An 18,685-nucleotide genomic window follows, 5' to 3' on the forward strand; every position below is an offset into this window, starting at 1 on the left:
TTTTTTGATTGGGTCGTTTATTTTTCTGGAATTGAGCTGCAGGAGTTGCTTGTATATTTTTGAGATTAATTCTTTGTCAGTTGCTTCATTTGCTATTATTTTCTCCCATTCTGAAGGCTGTCTTTTCACCTTGCTTATAGTTTACTTCATTGTGTAAAAGCTTTTAAGTTTAATTAGGTCCCATTTGTTTATTTTTGCTTTTATTTCCATTACTCTGGGAGGTGGGTCATAGAGGGTCCTGTGTTTTGCATATGTTTTCCTCTAGGAATTTTATAGTTTCTAGTCTTACATTTAGATCTTTAATCCATTTTGAGTTTATTTTTGTGTATGGTGTTAGAAAGTGTTCTAGTTTCATTCTTTACAAGTCGTTGACCAGTTTCCCAGCACCACTTGTTAAAGAGATTGTCTTTTCTCCATTGTATATTCTTGTCTCCTTTGTCAAAGATAAGGTGTCCGTAGGTACATGGATTTATCTCTGGGCTTTCTAATTTTTTTCTATTGATCTATATTTCTATCTTTGTGCCAGTACCATACTGTCTTGATGACTGTGGCTTTGTAGTATAGTCTGAAGTCAGGCAGGTTGATTCCTCCAGTCCCATTCTTCTTTCTCAAGATTGCTTTGGCTATTCGAGGTTTTTTGTATTTCCATACAAATTGTGAAATTATTTGCTCTAGTTCTGTGAAAAATACCGTTGGTAGTTTGATAGGGATTGTACTGAAGCTATAGATTGCTTTGGGTAGTATACTCATTTTCACTATATTGATTCTTCCAATCCATGAGCATGGTATATTTCTCCATCTATTTGTGTACTCTTTGATTTCTTTCATTAGTGTTTTATAGTTTTCTATATATAGGTCTTTTGTTTCTTTAGGTAGATATATTCCTAAGTATTTTATTCTGTTCATTGCAATTGTGAATGGAATTGTTTTCTTAATTTCTCTTTCCATTATCTCATTGTTAGTGTATAGGAATACAAGGGCTTTCTGTGTGTTAATTTTATATCCTGAAACTTTACTATATTCATTGATTAGCTCTAGTAATTTTCTGGTGGAGTCTTCAGGGTTTTCTAAGTAGAGGATCATGTCATGTGCAAACAGTAAGAGTTTTACTTCTTTTTTTTCCAATCTGGATTCCTTTTATTTCTTTTTCTGCTCTGATTGCTGTGGCCAAAACTTCCAAAACTATGTTTTGGAATAGTGGTAGTGAGTGTGGGCACCCTTATCTTGTTCCTGACTTTAGGGGAGAGGCTTTCAATTTTTCACCATTGAGGATAATGTTTGCTGTGGGTTTGTCATATATAGCCTTTATTATGTTGAGGTACATTCCTTCTATTCCTGCTTTCTGGAGGGTTTTTATCATAAATGGATGTTGAATTTTGTCAAAGGCTTTCTCTGCATCTATTGAGATAATCATATGGTTTTTATCTTTCAATTTGTTAATATGGTGTATTACATTGATTGACTTGCAGATATTAAAGAATCCTTGCATCCCTGGAATAAAAACCACTTGGTCATGATGTATGATCTTTTTAATATGTTGTTGGATTCTGTTTGCTATAGTTTTGTTAAGGACTTTTGCATCTATGTTCATCAGTAATATTGGCCTGTAGTTTTCTTTTATGTGGCACCTTTGTCTGGTTTTGGTATTAGGGTGATGGTGGCCTCATAGAATGAGTTTGAAAGTTCACCTTCCTCTGCAATTTTCTGGAAGAGTTTGAGTAAGATAAGTGTTAGCTCTTCTCTAAATTTTTTGTAGAATTCAGCTGTGAAGCCATCTGGTCCTGGGCTTTTGTTTGCTGGAAGATTTCTGATTACACTTTCGATTTTCAAGCTTGTGATGAGTCTGTTAAGATCTTCTATTTCTTCCTGGTTCAGTTTTGGAAAGTTATACTTTTCTAAGAATTTGTCCATTTCTTCCAAGTTGTCCATTTTATTGGCATATAGCTACTGGTAGTAGTCTCTTATGATCCTTTGTATTTCTGTGTTGTATGTTGTGATCTTTCCGTTTTCATTTCTGATTTTGTTGATTTGCTTCCTCTCCCTTTGTTTCTTGATGAGTCTGGCTAATGGTTTCTCTATTTTATTTATCTTCTCAAAGAACCAGCTTTTAGCTTTGTTGATTTTTGCTATGGTCTCTTTTGTTTCTTTTGCATTTACTTCTGCCTTAATTTTTTAAGATTTCTTTCCTTCTACTAACCCTGGGGTTCTTCATTTCTTCCTTTTCTAGTTACTTTAGGTGTAGAGTTAGGTTATTTGTTTGACTTTTTTTCTTGTTTCTTGAGGTAAGCCTGTATTGCTATGAACCTTCCCCTTAGCAGTGCTTTTACAGTGTCCCATAGGTTTTGGGTTGTTGTGTTTTCATTTTCATTCATTTCTATGCATATTTTGATTTCTTTTTTGATTTGTTCTGTGATTTGTTGGTTATTCAGAAGCGTGTTGTTCCACCTGCGTATGTTGGGATTTTTAATAGTTTTTTTTTCCCCCTGTAATTGACATCTAATCTTACTGCATTGTGGTCAGAAAAGATGCTTGGAATAATTTAAATTTTTTTGAGTTTACCAAGGCTAGATTTATGGCCCAGGTTGTGATCTATCCTGGAGAAAGTTATATCTTCTTCTTGGATTGACCCTTTGATCATTATGTAGTGTCCTTCTTTGTCTCTTTTCACAGCCTTTATTTTAAAGTCTATTTAATCTGATATGAGTATTGCTACTCCTGCTTTCTTTTGGTCTCCATTTGCGTGAAATATTTTTTTCCAGCCCTTCACTTTCAGTCTGTATGTGTCCCTTGTTTTGAAGTGGGTCTCCTGTAGACAGCATATATAAGGGTCTTGTTTTTGTGTCCATTCAGCCAGTCTTTGTCTTTGGTTGGGGCATTCAACCCATTTATGTTTAAGGTCGATAAGTATGATCCCGTTGCCATTTACTTTGTTCTTTGGGTTCGAGTTTATACACCCTTTCTGTGTTTCTTGTCTAGAGAAGATCCTTTAGCATCTGTTGGAGAGCTGGTTTGGTGGTGCTGAATTCTCTAAGCTTTTGCTTGTCTGTAAAGCTTTTGATTTGTCCTTCGTGTTTGAATGAGGTCCTTGCTGGGTACAGTAATCTGGGTTGTAGGTTTTTCTCTTTCATCACTTTAAGTATGTCCTGCCATTCCCTTCTGCCCTGAAGAGTTTCTATTGAAAGAACAGCTGCTATCCTTATGGGAATTCCCTTGTGTGTTATTTATTGTTTCTCCCTTGCTGCTTTTAATATTTGTTCTTTGTGTTTGATCTTTGTTAATTTGATTAATATGTGTCTTGCCTTGGGTTTATCCTGTTTGGGACTCTCTGGGTTTCTTGGACTTGGGTGACTATTTCCTTCCCCATTTTAGGGAGGTTTTCAACTATTATCTTCTCGAGTATTTTCTCATGGCCTTTCTTTTTGTCTTCTTCTGGGACTCCTATGATTCAAATATTGGGGCATTTAACATTGTCCCAGAGGTCCCTGAGGTTGTCCTCATTTCTTTTAATTCTTTTTTCTTTTTTCCTCTTTGCTTCATTTATTTCTACCATTATATCTTCTACATCACTTATCCTATCTTCTGCCTCAGTTAATCTACTGTTGGTTCCCTCCAGAGTTTTTTTTATCTCATTTATTGCATTATTCATTATTTATTGACTATTTTTTGTTTCTCCTAGGTCCTGTTAAACATTTCTTGCCTCTTCTCAATGCTTGTCTCCAGGCTATTTATCTGTAACTCCATTTTGTTTTCAAGACTTTGGATCATTTTTACTCTCATTATTCTGAATTCTTTTTCAGGTAGACTCCCTGTCTCCTCCTATTTTGTTTGGTTTGGTGGGCATTTATCATGTTCCGTTACCTGTTGAGCATTTCTCTGCATTTCTCTTTTCATCTTGTTTAGATTGCTGTGTGTTGGGGTGGTGTTTGTTCTGTATTCTGGCAGTTTGTGGTTCCTTTTTATTGTAGAGGTTCCTCCCTGTGGGTGGGGTTGGATGAGTGGCTTATCAAGGTTTCCTGGTTAGGGAAGCTTGCTTTGGTGTTCTAGTGGATGGAGCTGGATTTCTTCTCTCTGGAGTGCAATGAAGTGTCCAGTAGTGAGTTTTGAGATGTCTGTGGGTTTGATGTGATTTTGGGCAGCCTGTATATTGAAGCTCAGGGCTATGTTCCTGCATTGCTGGAGAATTTGCATGGTATGTCTTGCTCTGGAACTTGTTGGCTCTTGGGTGGTGCTTGGTTTCAGTGTAGGTATGGAGGCTTTTGGATGATCTCTTATCGATTAATGTTCCCTGGAGTCGGGAGTTCTCTGGTGTTCTCAGGTTTGGGGCTTAAGCCTCCTGCCTCTGGTTGTCAGTCTTATTCTTCCAGTAGCTTCAAGACTTCTCCATCCATACAGCACCAATGATAAAACATCTAGGTTAATGGTGAAAAGATTCTCCACAGTGAGGGACACCCAGAGAGGTTCACAGTTACATAGAGAAGAGAAGAGGGAGGAAGGAGATAGAGGTGACCAGGTGAAGAAGAGGGGGAATCAAAAGGGGAGAGAGCAGTCTAGCCAGTAATCAATTCCCTATGTGCTCTCCACAGTCTGGAACCCTCAGAGAGGTTCATGGATTACATAGAGATGAGAAGAGGGAGGAAGGAGATAGAGGTGACCAGGAGGACAAAGGGGGAATCAAAAGGAGAGAGACAGATCTAGGCAGTAATCAGTTCCCTAAGTGTTCTCCAAAGCCCAGAACACACACAGAGTTGCACAGAGTTGGGTAGAGAAGAGAAGGGGGAGAGGGGAGGTAGAGGTGACCTGGGGAAGAAAAAGGAGAGTCAAGAGGGGGAGAGAGTAATCGAGCCAGTAATCACACTCCTAAGTAAAAATGGGTACAGAAGATTGGATTCTTAAAGGTACAAAATTGATGACAAATACCAAAAAGCAAGGATTAAAAATCTAGAGTAGAGGTTAGACTCTCAAAAATACAATATTAAAAAACAAAAACAAAACAAAGTCATGAAGTTTGCTTTAAAAATAAGGTCTTTTTTGCAAGGTAATAGTAGGTTATAAAAATGAAAATTAAATGAGTAATAGAGGACTTAAAATTTTTTTAAGTTAAAAAATGATAATAGTAAAATTATATCTAGGAATTTCTCTGGAGCTGTTGTGGGCAGTGTGGGGTCAGTTCAGTTTCAGATAGTTCCTTGTTCTAGCTTATACTTCTCAAGATCTATAGGCCCCTTCCAATATAGTCGGTGCTAACTACAGGGTTTTAATCTGTTGCACCTGTCACCTCCAAAGCGGTTCCCCTGTTTATTTTGGCTTCTTCTGTTTGACAGGTCTATTCAGTGTCTAATTTCCACATTGACACAAGGGGGTGAAGGTGGTCACTTATTTAGGCTCACTTGTTCAGTCGTGCTGTGGGGAGGGAGGAACACTGCAAGCAAATATCACTGGCATGTGTGGGGAGTGCTCACAGTGTCTGGGCCACACTGGGTTTGCCCCCACTCACGGGTGTGTGCTTTCCCAGTCTACACTGCTCAGGCTCCAGGTTGCTCTGCAGGGGAACTGTCTAAAGCAGTCCCTGGGTTGTGTGCACTTCCCAGGTCTAAGCCGCACAGGTTCAGGTTCTCTGGTACTCCACAAAGGCACAGACTTGGTTGGGCCTGCGTTTTGTGCCCTTCCCAGGTCCAAGCAGCTCAGGCGACCAGGTGCTTGGTGAGCGCACTCTCCCCAAGTGGGGAGGTGCGTCTTAAGGCCTCCCCCAGCCTAGCCGCTCGGTTTCCTGGGTGCGGTGTCTCAGGTGTGTTCTGTGTCTCTTCTGGGAGCTGATCTCTGGCTGCGACCCTCCAGGCGGATGTCAACTGTCCAGAATCCCAGGAAGTCTTGGTTAGCAGCTGGGAGCCTGCTCCCAGTTTGGTAGAGAATGCCGTCTCTGGGGCCAAGTTTGCCCCTCGCCTTCCGGCTCTGGCTGCCCCCTGCCTGCCTCCCTCCCTCCGGTGGGGGATGGGCCAGTCCGCAGCCAGCTAGCTCTCCTCTGGTATTTGCTTAGTCCTTTATTCTGTGAGTGGGCCCGGCAGTGCCTTAGGTTAGGGCTTTTCACAAGATAGCTCTGTCTCTCTCTTTTTTCCTCTCTCTCTCTGACTATCCCACAGTTTGGGTTGTTATTTCACGTTAGCTCCCTCAGATTGCCCTCAGGGCATTCAGGCCCAGTCCTTACCCTAAGCAATGCAGCCCGCACCCCCCTGTTCAGCCCCCTGCTTGCTGATGGTGGATGCAAGCGTCTGGACTACTTCTCTGCTGGGAGTTGCCGTTAGACACATAATCTGTGGGTTTTATTTATTTATTTATTTATTCCTCTCAGTTATGTTGCCCTCTAAGATTCCAAAACTCCCCACAGACCCGCTGGTGAGAGGGTATCCTGGTGTTTGGAAACTTCTCTTTTAAGACTCCCTTCCTGGGATGGGTCTCCATTCCTAACTCTTTTGTCTCTCTTTTTATCTTTTATGTTTTGTCCTACCTCCTTTTGAAGACAATGGGCTGCCTTTCTGGGTGCCTGATGTCCTCTGCCAGCGTTCAGAAGTTGTTTTGTGGAATTTGCTCAGCGTTCAAATGTTCTTTTGATGAATTTGTGGGGGAGAAAGTGGTTTCCCCGTCCTATTCCTCTGCCATTGTAGGACTGCCCTCCCTTATTTTGGATTTAATTTAAAAAGTTTTAGTGTACTGTTTTCATTCCCTTCTCCTTTCCTTCTTTATATATTTTTAAGTTATTTTCTTAGTGGTTACACTTAAGAAAATTAACATTTAAAAACATGTAGTTTTCTCTTTCTTTTAATTTGAGTAGGCTAACTATATATTTTATAGATTAATGAATAGAATTAAACTATTTATAGTCAACACTTCCTAACATCAGTCTAAACATTTGTCCTGCTTATTGTAGTAAACTCTCTATTAGTAAATTCAAGAATTGAGTCAAGTTGTTATAGGTTAAATATTGGGCTTACAGGCAGAAATTCTAATCTTTGATGTTCTCCCAAGCATGAGAGTTTCTTAGCTATTTCTGCTAAGTTATTGCCCTGATTTATTAGTTCAGGAGGGTGAATACAAGGAGGGGGCATGTGGCAGCAACAGTAGCAATAGCAGCAGCAATAGCATCCCATGAAGGAGCTTTAATCACCATCCCAAGCAGATGTGCTGGCCTGGATGCTTCTCTGAGCTTTTCATAAATTATGACATCCCAATCTCTTATATCCCCAAAGGCCTCCCCACAAACCCAGCTCTGACTGCCTTCTCACTAAGTATCAAGTAGGGAGCTAGGCAGAAAACCAAATCAAATAGAGAAGTCAGACTAAAAGATGACCAAATCTGTATCTTTTCAAAGAGTCTGCCTGTAATACAGGAGAGCTGGGTTCAATCCCTGGGTTGGGAAGATCCCCTGGAGAAGGAAATGGCAACCCATTCCAGTATTCTTGCCCGGATAATTCCATGGACAGAGGAGCCTTGTGTGCTACAGTCCATGGGGTCACAAAGAGTCGAACACGACTGAGTGACCAACACACACTACCCTCTCCAAGTCTTTCCAAGTTTGCTGTTTTCTTCTTTCTTTTCTGAGCTGCTGCCTCCTACTGGTGACACAGGGAAATACATGTTATCTCTCAAGGACCCAAAGCTTACTTTTTCCTCCAAAATCCCTGGGGCAGAATGGGAAGGACTTTCTTAAGGCCTTGTTGTCTAAGACTACTTATTCTACACTTCCTTGGGTAAAGAGTTGTGAGCCTTGTCCCTTTCAGTTCCAGTTTAGCAACCCCCCCTGTTTCTTCCCCATCCTCGGACCAGAGGATCCTCCTACTTAGAGCTTCCCTGACCCCTGCTACCTTCCCAACCTGGTTCATCTTCATCAATGAGTCAACTTCATATTCCCCAATGAGTCTGTAGAATATTTTTCCTCAGTATGGCTTTTTATGGAGAAAAACAATTGTATGGAAAAGAAGTCATGCATTTTCATTCTTGAGAAAGAGCTGTATCCGTTATTTTGGTGCTTAAAGCTCGAGCTGATTAAATGCCTAGACTTTAGTCCCATTGCAGGATAAATGTTGCTAACATTTAATATGGTGGGGGTTAAGTAGCTTCCAGTTATTCCACTGTATTGGCCAAAGAAGAGTTCATTTAGATTGCTGAAAGGTTCTCCCCTTATCATGTTTCTTGCTTTGCCCATGATGGCTTACTTCATAATTCACCATTATTATTTACAAATAGGTCTCCAAAGCCCAGAACAATATTCTTAAAAATCCTCTGATATATCAGAAGAGAGCATAATGCCCACTTCCCCATTGCTGCATAGAAATTTGTAGTTTACAAAGTTATTTTGCATAGATATAGGTGCATTTCATTCTCTCAAAAACTCTGAAATGTAGATAGGGAAGATACTATTATTCCCATTTTGGGTGGAAAAAACTGTGGTTCAGAGAGGTGAAATGACTTGACCAAGGCCACAGTGCCAATCAGAGATACAGCTGGGACTCAGACTGAGGATTCCTCCCCAAATTCATTCCAGTTTTCACTCAGCCATGTGGACTCTAGCAGTTCTCTAAATTTGGACAACCAATGCCCACCAATAACAATAGCAACTAATGCTTGCTCAGACTTTCCTGTATAAAAGGCACTTCACATGTATCATTTCATCTAATTTTAAAAACAGCACACTAAAGTGTATATTATTATTATCCCTATATTAAAGACATAGAAACTGAGGCTCAAAGAGGTTAAGTAACTTGTCCAAGCTCAAACAGTTTTAAAAATGGCTTGGCTAAGACCTCAAATTCAGGTCTCTGACTCCAAAGTTCATGTTCTTATTCTCTATACTACTTAAGAAATTGGGGAGCTTTAAATAGCAGGGAGCTCCATGGAATATGTGAAATTCTACCTCCTACAACTTTCAGGATGGCAAAATGGCACAACATCTTTTATGAAACAGAAATTCTGAGTGAAGTTGCAGTTGCATAGGAATTCGCAGGAATGAGCACACAATGCACTTTGACACACTTGGGAAATTAAAGTCTTAATAGCCAGTCATATCCTGTGCCAGCATACCATGGCAGAGAAGTCTCCTACTGAGAACCACTTTTCCCACCAAGAGCTGCTGCTTCTTCTGGAGTTGTTCCAAAGACTACTTGCCTTGGGAGCTTTCAGCTGAATGGCTCACACAGAACCTAGCTCCCTAGCATGCCAGTGTCAGAACCTCCCAGATAGTTTCAGAGTGAGCTTTTTTCCTAAAGTGACAGTTTTTCAGGCCAAAGGCTTGATAAAATCTGGCCTAAATAGCCACCAGGTAATGCCATTATTTAAGACACAACAATTGGGAACAGATAAGCTATCTCCTGCACACACTGAATCTAGAAATTGCTAGAATTTTGCTGAGCTTGATTTGTTTGATATTCCAAGAAGCAGCCAAACTGCTCTCTATCCCCACTCAAGTGTTTCTTATCAATAGTTAAAAGAAAATGGGAAAACCCTGGCACCATACAACAGACAAAGAAACCATCAAAAGGATGATCAAAAGAGTGCATGTTTGATTGAACTATTTTATGCGGGGTCAAGAAACATGACAGAAAGGGGAAAGGAGCTAAAATGTGTTTTAATTGTTCAAAGAGCACTCCTTACCCCCACTAACAGCATATCACTGTCCAGCACTCCCCCAACCAGTGCTGAAGGATCCCCTCCCCTGCCCTAAGTCCTGACCCAGGTTCCTTCCCCAGGAAGGTTCTGGGTTAGTAGCCACCAGTCCTGGCACATCTCTCAGATGTTGAGGTGAAAGGAGCTCATTTCACTCCAGCTGTTAATCAGAAGCTGTCTGTGCTAACTCCCCTCTAAATCACAGGAGAAGAAATGAAAACGTCTTGGCCTTCCTGAATAATATACACCTTGAGTGTGTTGGCTCTCAGAATGCAGGGAGGGAGGAGTGGGGTTGCAGTAGGATTGGCGAAGGAAAAATAGAGGAAGGAGTCCCATTTCCTGCACTTGCTTTTCTTTCAGAAACCTGCCAGGAAAGGATTCAGTTTGTTTTTCCTGGGTAACCTGGAAAATCCTGTGGTTGATTCCTGCGGTAACTTTTCTAGGTTTCTCCTGACTAATATGGCTGGAGGAAAAAGCAGGGCCTAAGAAGGAACCCCGCTTCCCAGAGGGAACAGATATGGGTGCCTCCTGTTCTAAGGCACCTGATGTGGTTATTTAGGAGCTGGCTGTGCTTCTGTTTGAAAATCGGAGCCTTTCTCTTCATGGCAGAGGACTAGACAGTGATTCACAACTCTAGCCCCCAGAAGACTCACTTGGAGAACCTGTTAAGCCTATTCTAAGGCCCCCTCCCCTGATAGTATTATTTATCAGATCTTGATGTGTCTGTAAAAGTGCTTTTTTACCACTCACTCCAGGTGATTCTGATACTGGGGGGGGATTCCCAGACCATATTTTGAGAAATATTGTCCAGAATTCCAAAGAGTTTATTTGAATAGTTTATTTAATTCACTGGTGAGTTTAAGGGAAATTGTAAAATATATACAACTTACATACTCTAAACCCAACCACAGAGATGCTCTTAGGCCTGTTTTGAATCACATGCCTGAGCTTGAGTGCCATAATCAGGTGGAGATGATGCTTGATGGCTTCACAGTCTCATTTTTAGTCCAGGTTTGAGGGTAGCTGTGGGCCTGTGTATAGACTGAATGCTCAAATATTCCTTAATGACAGTTCATCAGGCATAAGGAGACTAGTGGCCATTATTAAGTTTGATGGACTCTTGGCTTAGGCTGTGATTGGGAACAGGTAAGCTATCTCCTGCATACATTCAATCTAGTAATTGCTAGAATTTTGCTGAGCCCGATTTGTTTGTTATGCTATAGAATGTGTTTCATGAAATGGTGCTTATATCTATAGTGTTATGCCACAAAATTTGGAATGACAACTGAATTGAACATGTTTCTTTATTAAGTGTGTATTTACTTGCTGAATAGGCATCTTATGTTAGTTTTCATGCAAAGTAGGTTACATGGTATCCTCTAGAATACCATGACATCCTCTAGCAACTCTATTTCTAGATCCACAGACTGCTGAGACTTTTTCCATCTATATTTGGCTGGAACTAGTGGGTCTCAGAAAAAATAACTAAAATGATACAGAGAACAGAGCAGCTTTCTCTGACGACCTCTCAGAAGGTCAACGTCTCTTTGGAGCTTTTAACATAATTAATTCACCCTATCAACAAACATTTATTGAGCAACTACTGTGTACTAAGCACAGTTGTAGGTGTTAGGAATACAGTAGTAAATAAAACAGATGAAAACTCTTCTTTATGGAGCTTATATTGCAGTGGGGGGCATGATATCGACAATAAACAAGAAAAATAGGCAAAATATACAGTATGTTAGACAGTGATAAAAAGTGCCAAGGAGGAAAAAAATAACCCAGGGAGGGGGATTGTGAAGTGTCAGGTAGAAGGCTAACATTTCAAATAAGTTGGCTGGGGAAAGTGTCACTGAGAAGGTGACTTTTGTATCCAGACCTGAAGGGAGTGAGTGAGCTAACAGGGACATGGGGGAGGAGCAGAAACAGCAAGTGAAAATGCCTTGAGGGAAGAGTATGCAAGGAATGTTTGAGGAACAGCAAACCAGCATTGGGTCTGGAACAGAAAGTGGTAAAAGCCACAGTCAGAGAGGCAGTGGAGAGACAGATCATGTGAAGTTAGTGGGGGCATAGATGTTGTCATCCAGTCCCCAAAGACCAGAACGCTAAGACCACTCTGAAGCATGAAAAAAGAAATATTCAGAACAATAAAACAAGAGCCACTAGTCTGTATACTGAGTATTAGGTTCATAATTCCAAGAGATAACACAAGCTAAAGATAAGTTAATAGTATCAGGATGAGGTGTTATATAAATTCATGGATGGCAGTTACCTAAAGAAGTTAGAAAAGGCTTGGGGCCACTCTATATTTTGTGTGATGGGCCCCACAAAGATAACTGTATCATTCCGCTCCCTTTCCTAGAATCAACAAGAGGATGGTGAGCTGAATGTATCATCAGTCTGACCCGCTAGCTATGTTAAGTCCCCAGGCGTTGGAATCACAGGCCATAAAAGAACCATATTGGGAGCTAAGATAGTAACTAAGTTACCACTGGAGCAACATATAATGGTCCGGGGGAAATGTGAAGGGATGTGAAGGCTGCAAATACCCTAGCACTGCATAAAGCTAGTTTGGGAAGAACTAGTGAGTAAACACACATGGAAGTTCCGTCTACCTGCTAAACTGCATCATTTGCCATTGACATCCAGGAGAGAGAGGGGTCATCACCTTGCCTTCAAAGGGGCTTCTGCTAGCACAAATACTTGGAACTTCTTAGAAATAAGAAGGTGCTCTGGGGTGTCTCCTCAAGGTGTAGTAAAAGCCATGTCAAGAAGCCTGGAGCTGTAAAGCAATTATCCTTCAATTAAAAAAAAATTAATTAATTAAAAGAAAGGAAGCCCGGAGGAGACTATTTTGAAAGTCCTACAGAGAAAGCCAACTAGTAGCCCCCAGGCCAGATAGTTTAAAGGTATAGAGGCCAGCCATAGAGAGGACAAGGCGACAGGCTCCATCCCCACCCTGTTGGTGGTGGCGCACTCCATCCCTCTGGGCGCTGCCATCAGCCTTGCATCCAGAAACCATAAATATAAGGTAGTGTACTGTTTGTGCAGCTTTCAGAAAAACCCTCTTCCAACCAGATTTCTTCCTTTCTCCGAGCACTCCTATGGAGAAATCGCTGAGCCCTAATGGGTTTTACTGGCATAGATTGTGCCTCTCACCCCAGTCAGCCCCTTCTGTTACTATAAGAGGGGTACAGGACAAGAGAACATGTAAAACCTCTGACTTTGTGAATGCTGTATAATCGTGGGGTTCCTATCCTGAGGGCAAAGGAGAGCTCCTGAATGCATTCTAAGCAGGGGAGCAACCTGTACATCTTGTTTCCTGTTTTCACCTGCAAGGGAACCAGTTGAAATTGTGCACCTTGCCTCCAATGAGTCCATTGACCAGAAGCTTGACTCTAGCTGTAGGAAAAAGGGACAGCAGATCATGAAGGAGTTCTCTAGGAATATTTCTTCAGCCAGAGGAATTTTTAACTTTGAGACCAAGGCCAGCATACAAAGCTGACTCATTTCTCTTTTCCTACTCTCTCCAGAGTGCCTTTGAGCCCTCGTCTGGACTGGTTCGCTCACAGTCCTTGATTACGTTTGCCATGCCCTCCTTGTCCAGCAGCACCCAATTGCCTGTTGGCTTCAACACCCCAGCCACCACCCAGAGCTGTTTGGATTCCTCAGCTGCTCGACACGAGATGGGTTTAAATCCCCAGAAACAAAAGAGCATCCAGGTGACTGTAAGTCCTTTAGGAGGCCTGGGAATACACTCCCATATAAGAAAATATGAGTTTCAGGAATTCCCTGGTAGTTAGGATTCCAGGCTTTCACTGCTGTGGCCTGGGCTCAATCTGAAGTCAGGGAAGCAGAACCTGCAAGCTGTGTTCATGCCCCACCCTCCAAAAAGATGAGTTCCAACCTTTGCAAACTGCTTCTAGGGAAGTGGTATGGTTTGAGGGATCCATACCCTAAGTAGGGATGGTAAAGTCAAGGACACTGTCCCAGGTTTGACAGCCCCGGAGAGAGGTGAGCACACTTATGTCTAGTGCCTGGGATGTCTACTGTAGATGGAACTTACATAAAAGGGATAGAAGAAAGCAGAAACAGTGACCTAACTCTTAAGAAATTGCTTACTGGCCTTAGTATCTGGGAATTCACTCAGTGCTCTTTGTAGAAGATATTCAATCATAGCCCAGATCAGGATTCTTTTTAATTATGAATCAGATAAGGCCCATAAGTTACAATTGGCAGCACTGTTCCACTTATTTGGAGGTCAGGCTTCCAGCAATGCCAAGCATTCAGAACTCAGCTATTAACCCCTCCAAAGACCTCTCCGTGTCACATACAGGTCGCCAAGTTCTTATGCTTTCTAGCACACTTAGGCAAGCCAATTATGTTTAAAACATGGCCACAGACCAGAATCAGATCTGATACCAAAGAGAAGTGACAGTTGATAGCAGAAAGAAATGACACAAACTATCTGGGGCCATTTAGTATAGAGATCAAGAACCTTGCCCACCTGTATCAGGGCCACACTGTATCAGCATCCAGTGTAATAGGACATGTTCACTACTCATCCAAATCATCAAGAAAAGTTGGACTATATTCCCTGATCTGTGTTTAGGAAGATAGGGAAGCAATTCCTTTGAAAAAGATTTTTTTTTTTACTAAAAACTAAGAATTAAACCAAGAACTTCCAGATGTACAAGCTAGATTTAGAAAAGGCAGAGTAACTAGAGATCAAATTGCTAACATCCATTGGATCATTGAAAAAGCAAGGGAATTCCAGAAAAACATCTTCTGCTTCGTTGACTGCAAAAGCCTTTGACTGTGCAAATCACAACAAACTGTGGAAAATTCTTAAAGAGATGGGAATACCAGATTACCTTACCCGCCTCATGAGAAATCTGTATGCAGGTCAAGAAGCAACAGTTAGAACCAGACATGGAATAATGGACTGGTTCAAAATTGGGAAAGAAGTACATCAAGGCTATATTGTCACCCTGCTTATTTAACTTATATGTAGAGTACATCATGTGAAATGCTGGGCTAGATGAATCACAAGCTGGAATCAAGATTGCTGGGAGATATACATATCTATGGCTGATTCATGTTGATGTTTGGCAGAAACCAACACAATTCTGTAAAGCAATTATCCTTCAATTAAAAATAAATAACATTTTTTAAAAAAAAGGTTGCCAGGAAAAATACCAACAACCTCAGATATGCAGATGATACCTGCTAAGGGGGCAGAAAGCAAAGAGGAACTAAACAGCCTCTTTGACAAAGGTGAAAGAGGAGAGTGAAAAAGCTGGCTTAAAATTCAACATTCAAAAAACTAAGATCATGTCATTCGGTCCCATCGGCATTTCCCTTCATGGCAAATAATGGGGAAAAAATGGAAACAGTGGCAGATTTTATTTTCTTGGGCTCCAAAATCACTGTGGTGAGTGACTGCAGCCATGAAATTAAAATTGAAAGCTCCTTGGTTCAAGCTATGACAAACCTAGATAGCGTATTAAAAAGCAGAGACATCACTTTGCTGACGAAAGTTCATATAGTCAAAGCTAAGGTTTTTTCCAGTAGTCATGTACGGATGTGAGAGTTGAACCATTAAAAAGGCTGAACACCAAAGAATTGATGCTTTCGAAATGTGGTGCTGGAGAAGACTCTTGAGAGTCCCTTGGACAGCAAGAAGATCAAACCAATCCTAAAGTAAATCGACTCTGACTATTCATTGGAAAGACTGATGCTGAAGTTGAAGCTCCAATACTTTGGCCACCTGATGTAAAGAGCTGACTCATTGGAAAAGGCCCTGATGCTGGGAAAGACTGAGGGCAAGAGGAGAAGGGGGTGACAGAGGATGAGATCGTTGGATGGCATCATCAACTCAATAAACATGAGTTTGAGCAAACTCTAGGAGATAGTGAATGACAGAGGAGCCTGGCACGCTACAGTCCATGGGGTCACAAAGAGTCAGACACGACTTAGTTACTGAATGACAACAACAAAAATTTTTAAAAATTTGGTATTTTAAATAATGTGTCAGTTAGCTGGAAGATTCACTTGGCTGAGTCTTTAGCCTCAGTAACTCTGGGCTATATGTAAAGGGCTATAAATCAGAGATGGAGGAGATGAAAAGATTTCATAGTTACCGGCATTTTACTGGGAAGGACATTAAAGCACAAATAGATGTCCAAGGTCAAACACTCCGGTAATGGCAGAAGTAGGACCAGAACCCCATCTTCTGACTTCTAGTTCAGTTCTCTTTTCACCCCCATCATGCTGCCCCTAGCTTAACCATTGCAGTTTTGCTTTAGAAAGAAAATAAAGTATAAGATCAAAGAACAGCTGGTGAAACGGTGGGCCTGGGAGGAAGGCCTTCTAGTAGCACTGAGAGAATCTCCTTGGTTCAATGTCAAGCAGAGGGTGATCAATCACTAGGCCATATACATCAAGTCCTGTATATGCATGATCACCTGGACACTTCACCACAAACCTGGACACATAGGGAATGTTGATGAAAGAAGACTTAGCAAAACCCTTCTTTCTGACTTTCTTCTTTCTGCATAGCCTAATTGAGGTAAGGCCTGGGTAGCATTCTCTAACAGGGTCAGGGCATCTACCTCTCCCTTTTGCCTCTCTCCCTGACACATGGATGAATGAAAATAAAAGTGTTCAGGATCCTTTATGACAGAGAGGCTGCTGCTACAGGCTCTCTGCTTTGGAATTTCTTAGATCTGCAAGTCCCACAGAGGGTTCCCCTTATTCTTAATTAATAGATGTGGACAGAGATATGGAGAGTAACTTGCCCAAGATTATACAGAGAGCACATGATGGAGCAGAGGTCTGAACCCAGGTCTATCTGACCTGATCCATTCAAAAGTAAATAATTTTGAGCTGAGTCTGTTTACTGAGGCACTTCAACTGGGAACATAGAGCTGTATGTTTGCCTTCAGATGTATATCATGATTGTTGTCAGGCCCCACAGCCCCATCATCAGATTGATGGCCTTGCAGTGTGGATCAGTGGTTTCTGGGGTATTTTCAAGTGTTCCCTGCAGTATATCACTCAGAGACCAGAAACTTCAAATCTAAATGAAGTACTGCCAGTAGGTAAAACGATCACCAGGTTATGGATGCTACTAAAATAATTTCCATTGTGAATGGTATTGTTATGCTCCCAACACAGCCATTTGGATAGCAAGGACTTTTTTTTCCTGATGCTTTTTTTCTTTGGCAACCATGCAGGGGTGGGTGGAGAGCATTTCAGCCTGATTCAAGCTCTTTCCCTCTTCTAGGAGAAACCAAAACAGGAGGAGCCAAGCCTCCCAGTGGCTTCTGAAGAAGAGAAAAGCACAACCAAACCGAAAGAAGCTGACCAAAAGAAGCTGAAAAAAGACAGCGCAGGTTGGCATATCTTTGCCGTCACCCATAAACACATACTCAAGCTTAATGGCACAGTGCTATGTGACAAGAACTATATAATGAGAATTGCCCAGGCCTGCTATCCTTGGTCTTCTGAGGGCTTTAAATTTAAGATGCATATTAATATGGTCCAAGTTTCTCTGTTTGAACTGCCCATTTAATATAGTTGCCACTTGTGTTAGGTAAAGGGCCATACCTGGATTCCTATTTTACCTAAATGAATTTCCAACCAGAGAGATGTTTTGTGCGTATTTGTTTGTCAGTTTGTTTAATCCTCTCCACATCTAATGTCCATGCCGAGTTCTTCAGTGAGCCCAGACATCTGAGGGCAGCCAGTGATTTCCCCTTCAGCTTTCCCCCACAGCAACAGAACCAGACAACAATAACAGAATTGGTGAAAAAAGCCTGTTTTTTCAAAGTTGCTTTTCTCTGCTAGTAGAGAGAAAAGGTCTTGTGTTAACAGTGAGACCAGTTCCCCTATCCATGTGCAAAGAGGGCTTGGACAACTGCAGACAGATGCCCTTGGCAGCCAACACCTATCAAACCCCCAAACAAAAAATACCACTGGAGTGAAAAATCACTCTGTGTGTTTGTGTGTGTGTATTGGCTCCAGCTGATGGCAATCTAATTTCAAGCAACTTGGTAAATTCAAACTAATTTCATCACTTGGTAAATCAAAATTCCTGTTCCACAAATTAAGTCAAATAGTTATTTCATATTTTTGCCATAAAGGGTTTCACATGTGTGTTCAAAGTCAGGATATCTCTAAAAACATTTTTCCATGAAGAGTAACAAAACCACAAAACTCTTCTATATAATAACAACAAAGAAATTAGATGAGTGACTTTTAACTTTCTTTTTATCCTCTTTTCATATTTATTTTTAATAGCTGTCCCTTTTACACAGAGGATAAAACTTACTCGGTGTCCATGAGGGCAGATACTTTGATTTTCCATGTCATGGGAGTGTTTTGGAATGCAGCTCCCTGCACCCCTCCACCCCACTCCCCCCAACAGTGCCCAGTTCTAGATTCTAAATGTGCAATCACTAGATGGAGCTAGAGACCAGTGGATGATGAGGGAGGGGAGGTGGCCAAGGCCCTCTCACCCAGGGATTAAAGTGAGTGGTAAAAAAAAAAAAAATAAAACTTTGGCCACCTGATGCGAAGAACTGACTCTTTTGAAAAGACCCTGATGCTGGGAAAGATTGAAGACGGGAGGAGAAGGGGATGACAGAGGATGAGATGGATGGATGCATCACCAACTCAATAGACATGAGTTTGAGTAAACTCCGGGAGTTGGTGATGGACAGGTGTCCTGCAGTCCATGGGGTCACAAAGAGCCGGACATGACTGAGCGACTGAACTGAACTGAACTGAAAAAACCCACCTGCCAGTGCAGGAGACATGGATTCTCTGGAGGAGAGCATAGCAACCCACTCCAGTATTGCCTGTGAAATCCCGTGGACAGAGGAGCCTGGAGGGCTACAGTCCATGGGGTTGCAAAGAGTAGGACACGACTGAGCATACATAGTAAAATTACTAGGGAAGAGAAGACCAACCTGTAGAACTGCTGCTTTGTGTTTGACCTGAAGCCTGTGGATCAGTGCAAATG

The 18,685-nt window shown here is 41.5% G+C and overlaps 1 protein-coding gene across 1 annotated transcript in view; it reads left to right on the top strand.

Moving 5' to 3' along the window:
• Positions 1-18,685, top strand: part of KIAA1210 (KIAA1210 ortholog) — a 43,965-nt gene that overhangs the window by 15,411 nt on the left and 9,869 nt on the right. The window contains exons 6-8 of the mRNA XM_065916879.1: positions 13,191-13,385; positions 16,649-16,756; positions 16,946-17,054. Of these exons, the coding sequence (XP_065772951.1) occupies positions 13,191-13,385; positions 16,649-16,756; positions 16,946-17,054 (412 nt within the window). The remainder of the gene's footprint in view (positions 1-13,190; positions 13,386-16,648; positions 16,757-16,945; positions 17,055-18,685) is intronic.

This window comes from Muntiacus reevesi, chromosome X (genome assembly GCF_963930625.1).
Source record: "Muntiacus reevesi chromosome X, mMunRee1.1, whole genome shotgun sequence".
Classification (NCBI taxonomy): domain Eukaryota; kingdom Metazoa; phylum Chordata; class Mammalia; order Artiodactyla; family Cervidae; genus Muntiacus; species Muntiacus reevesi.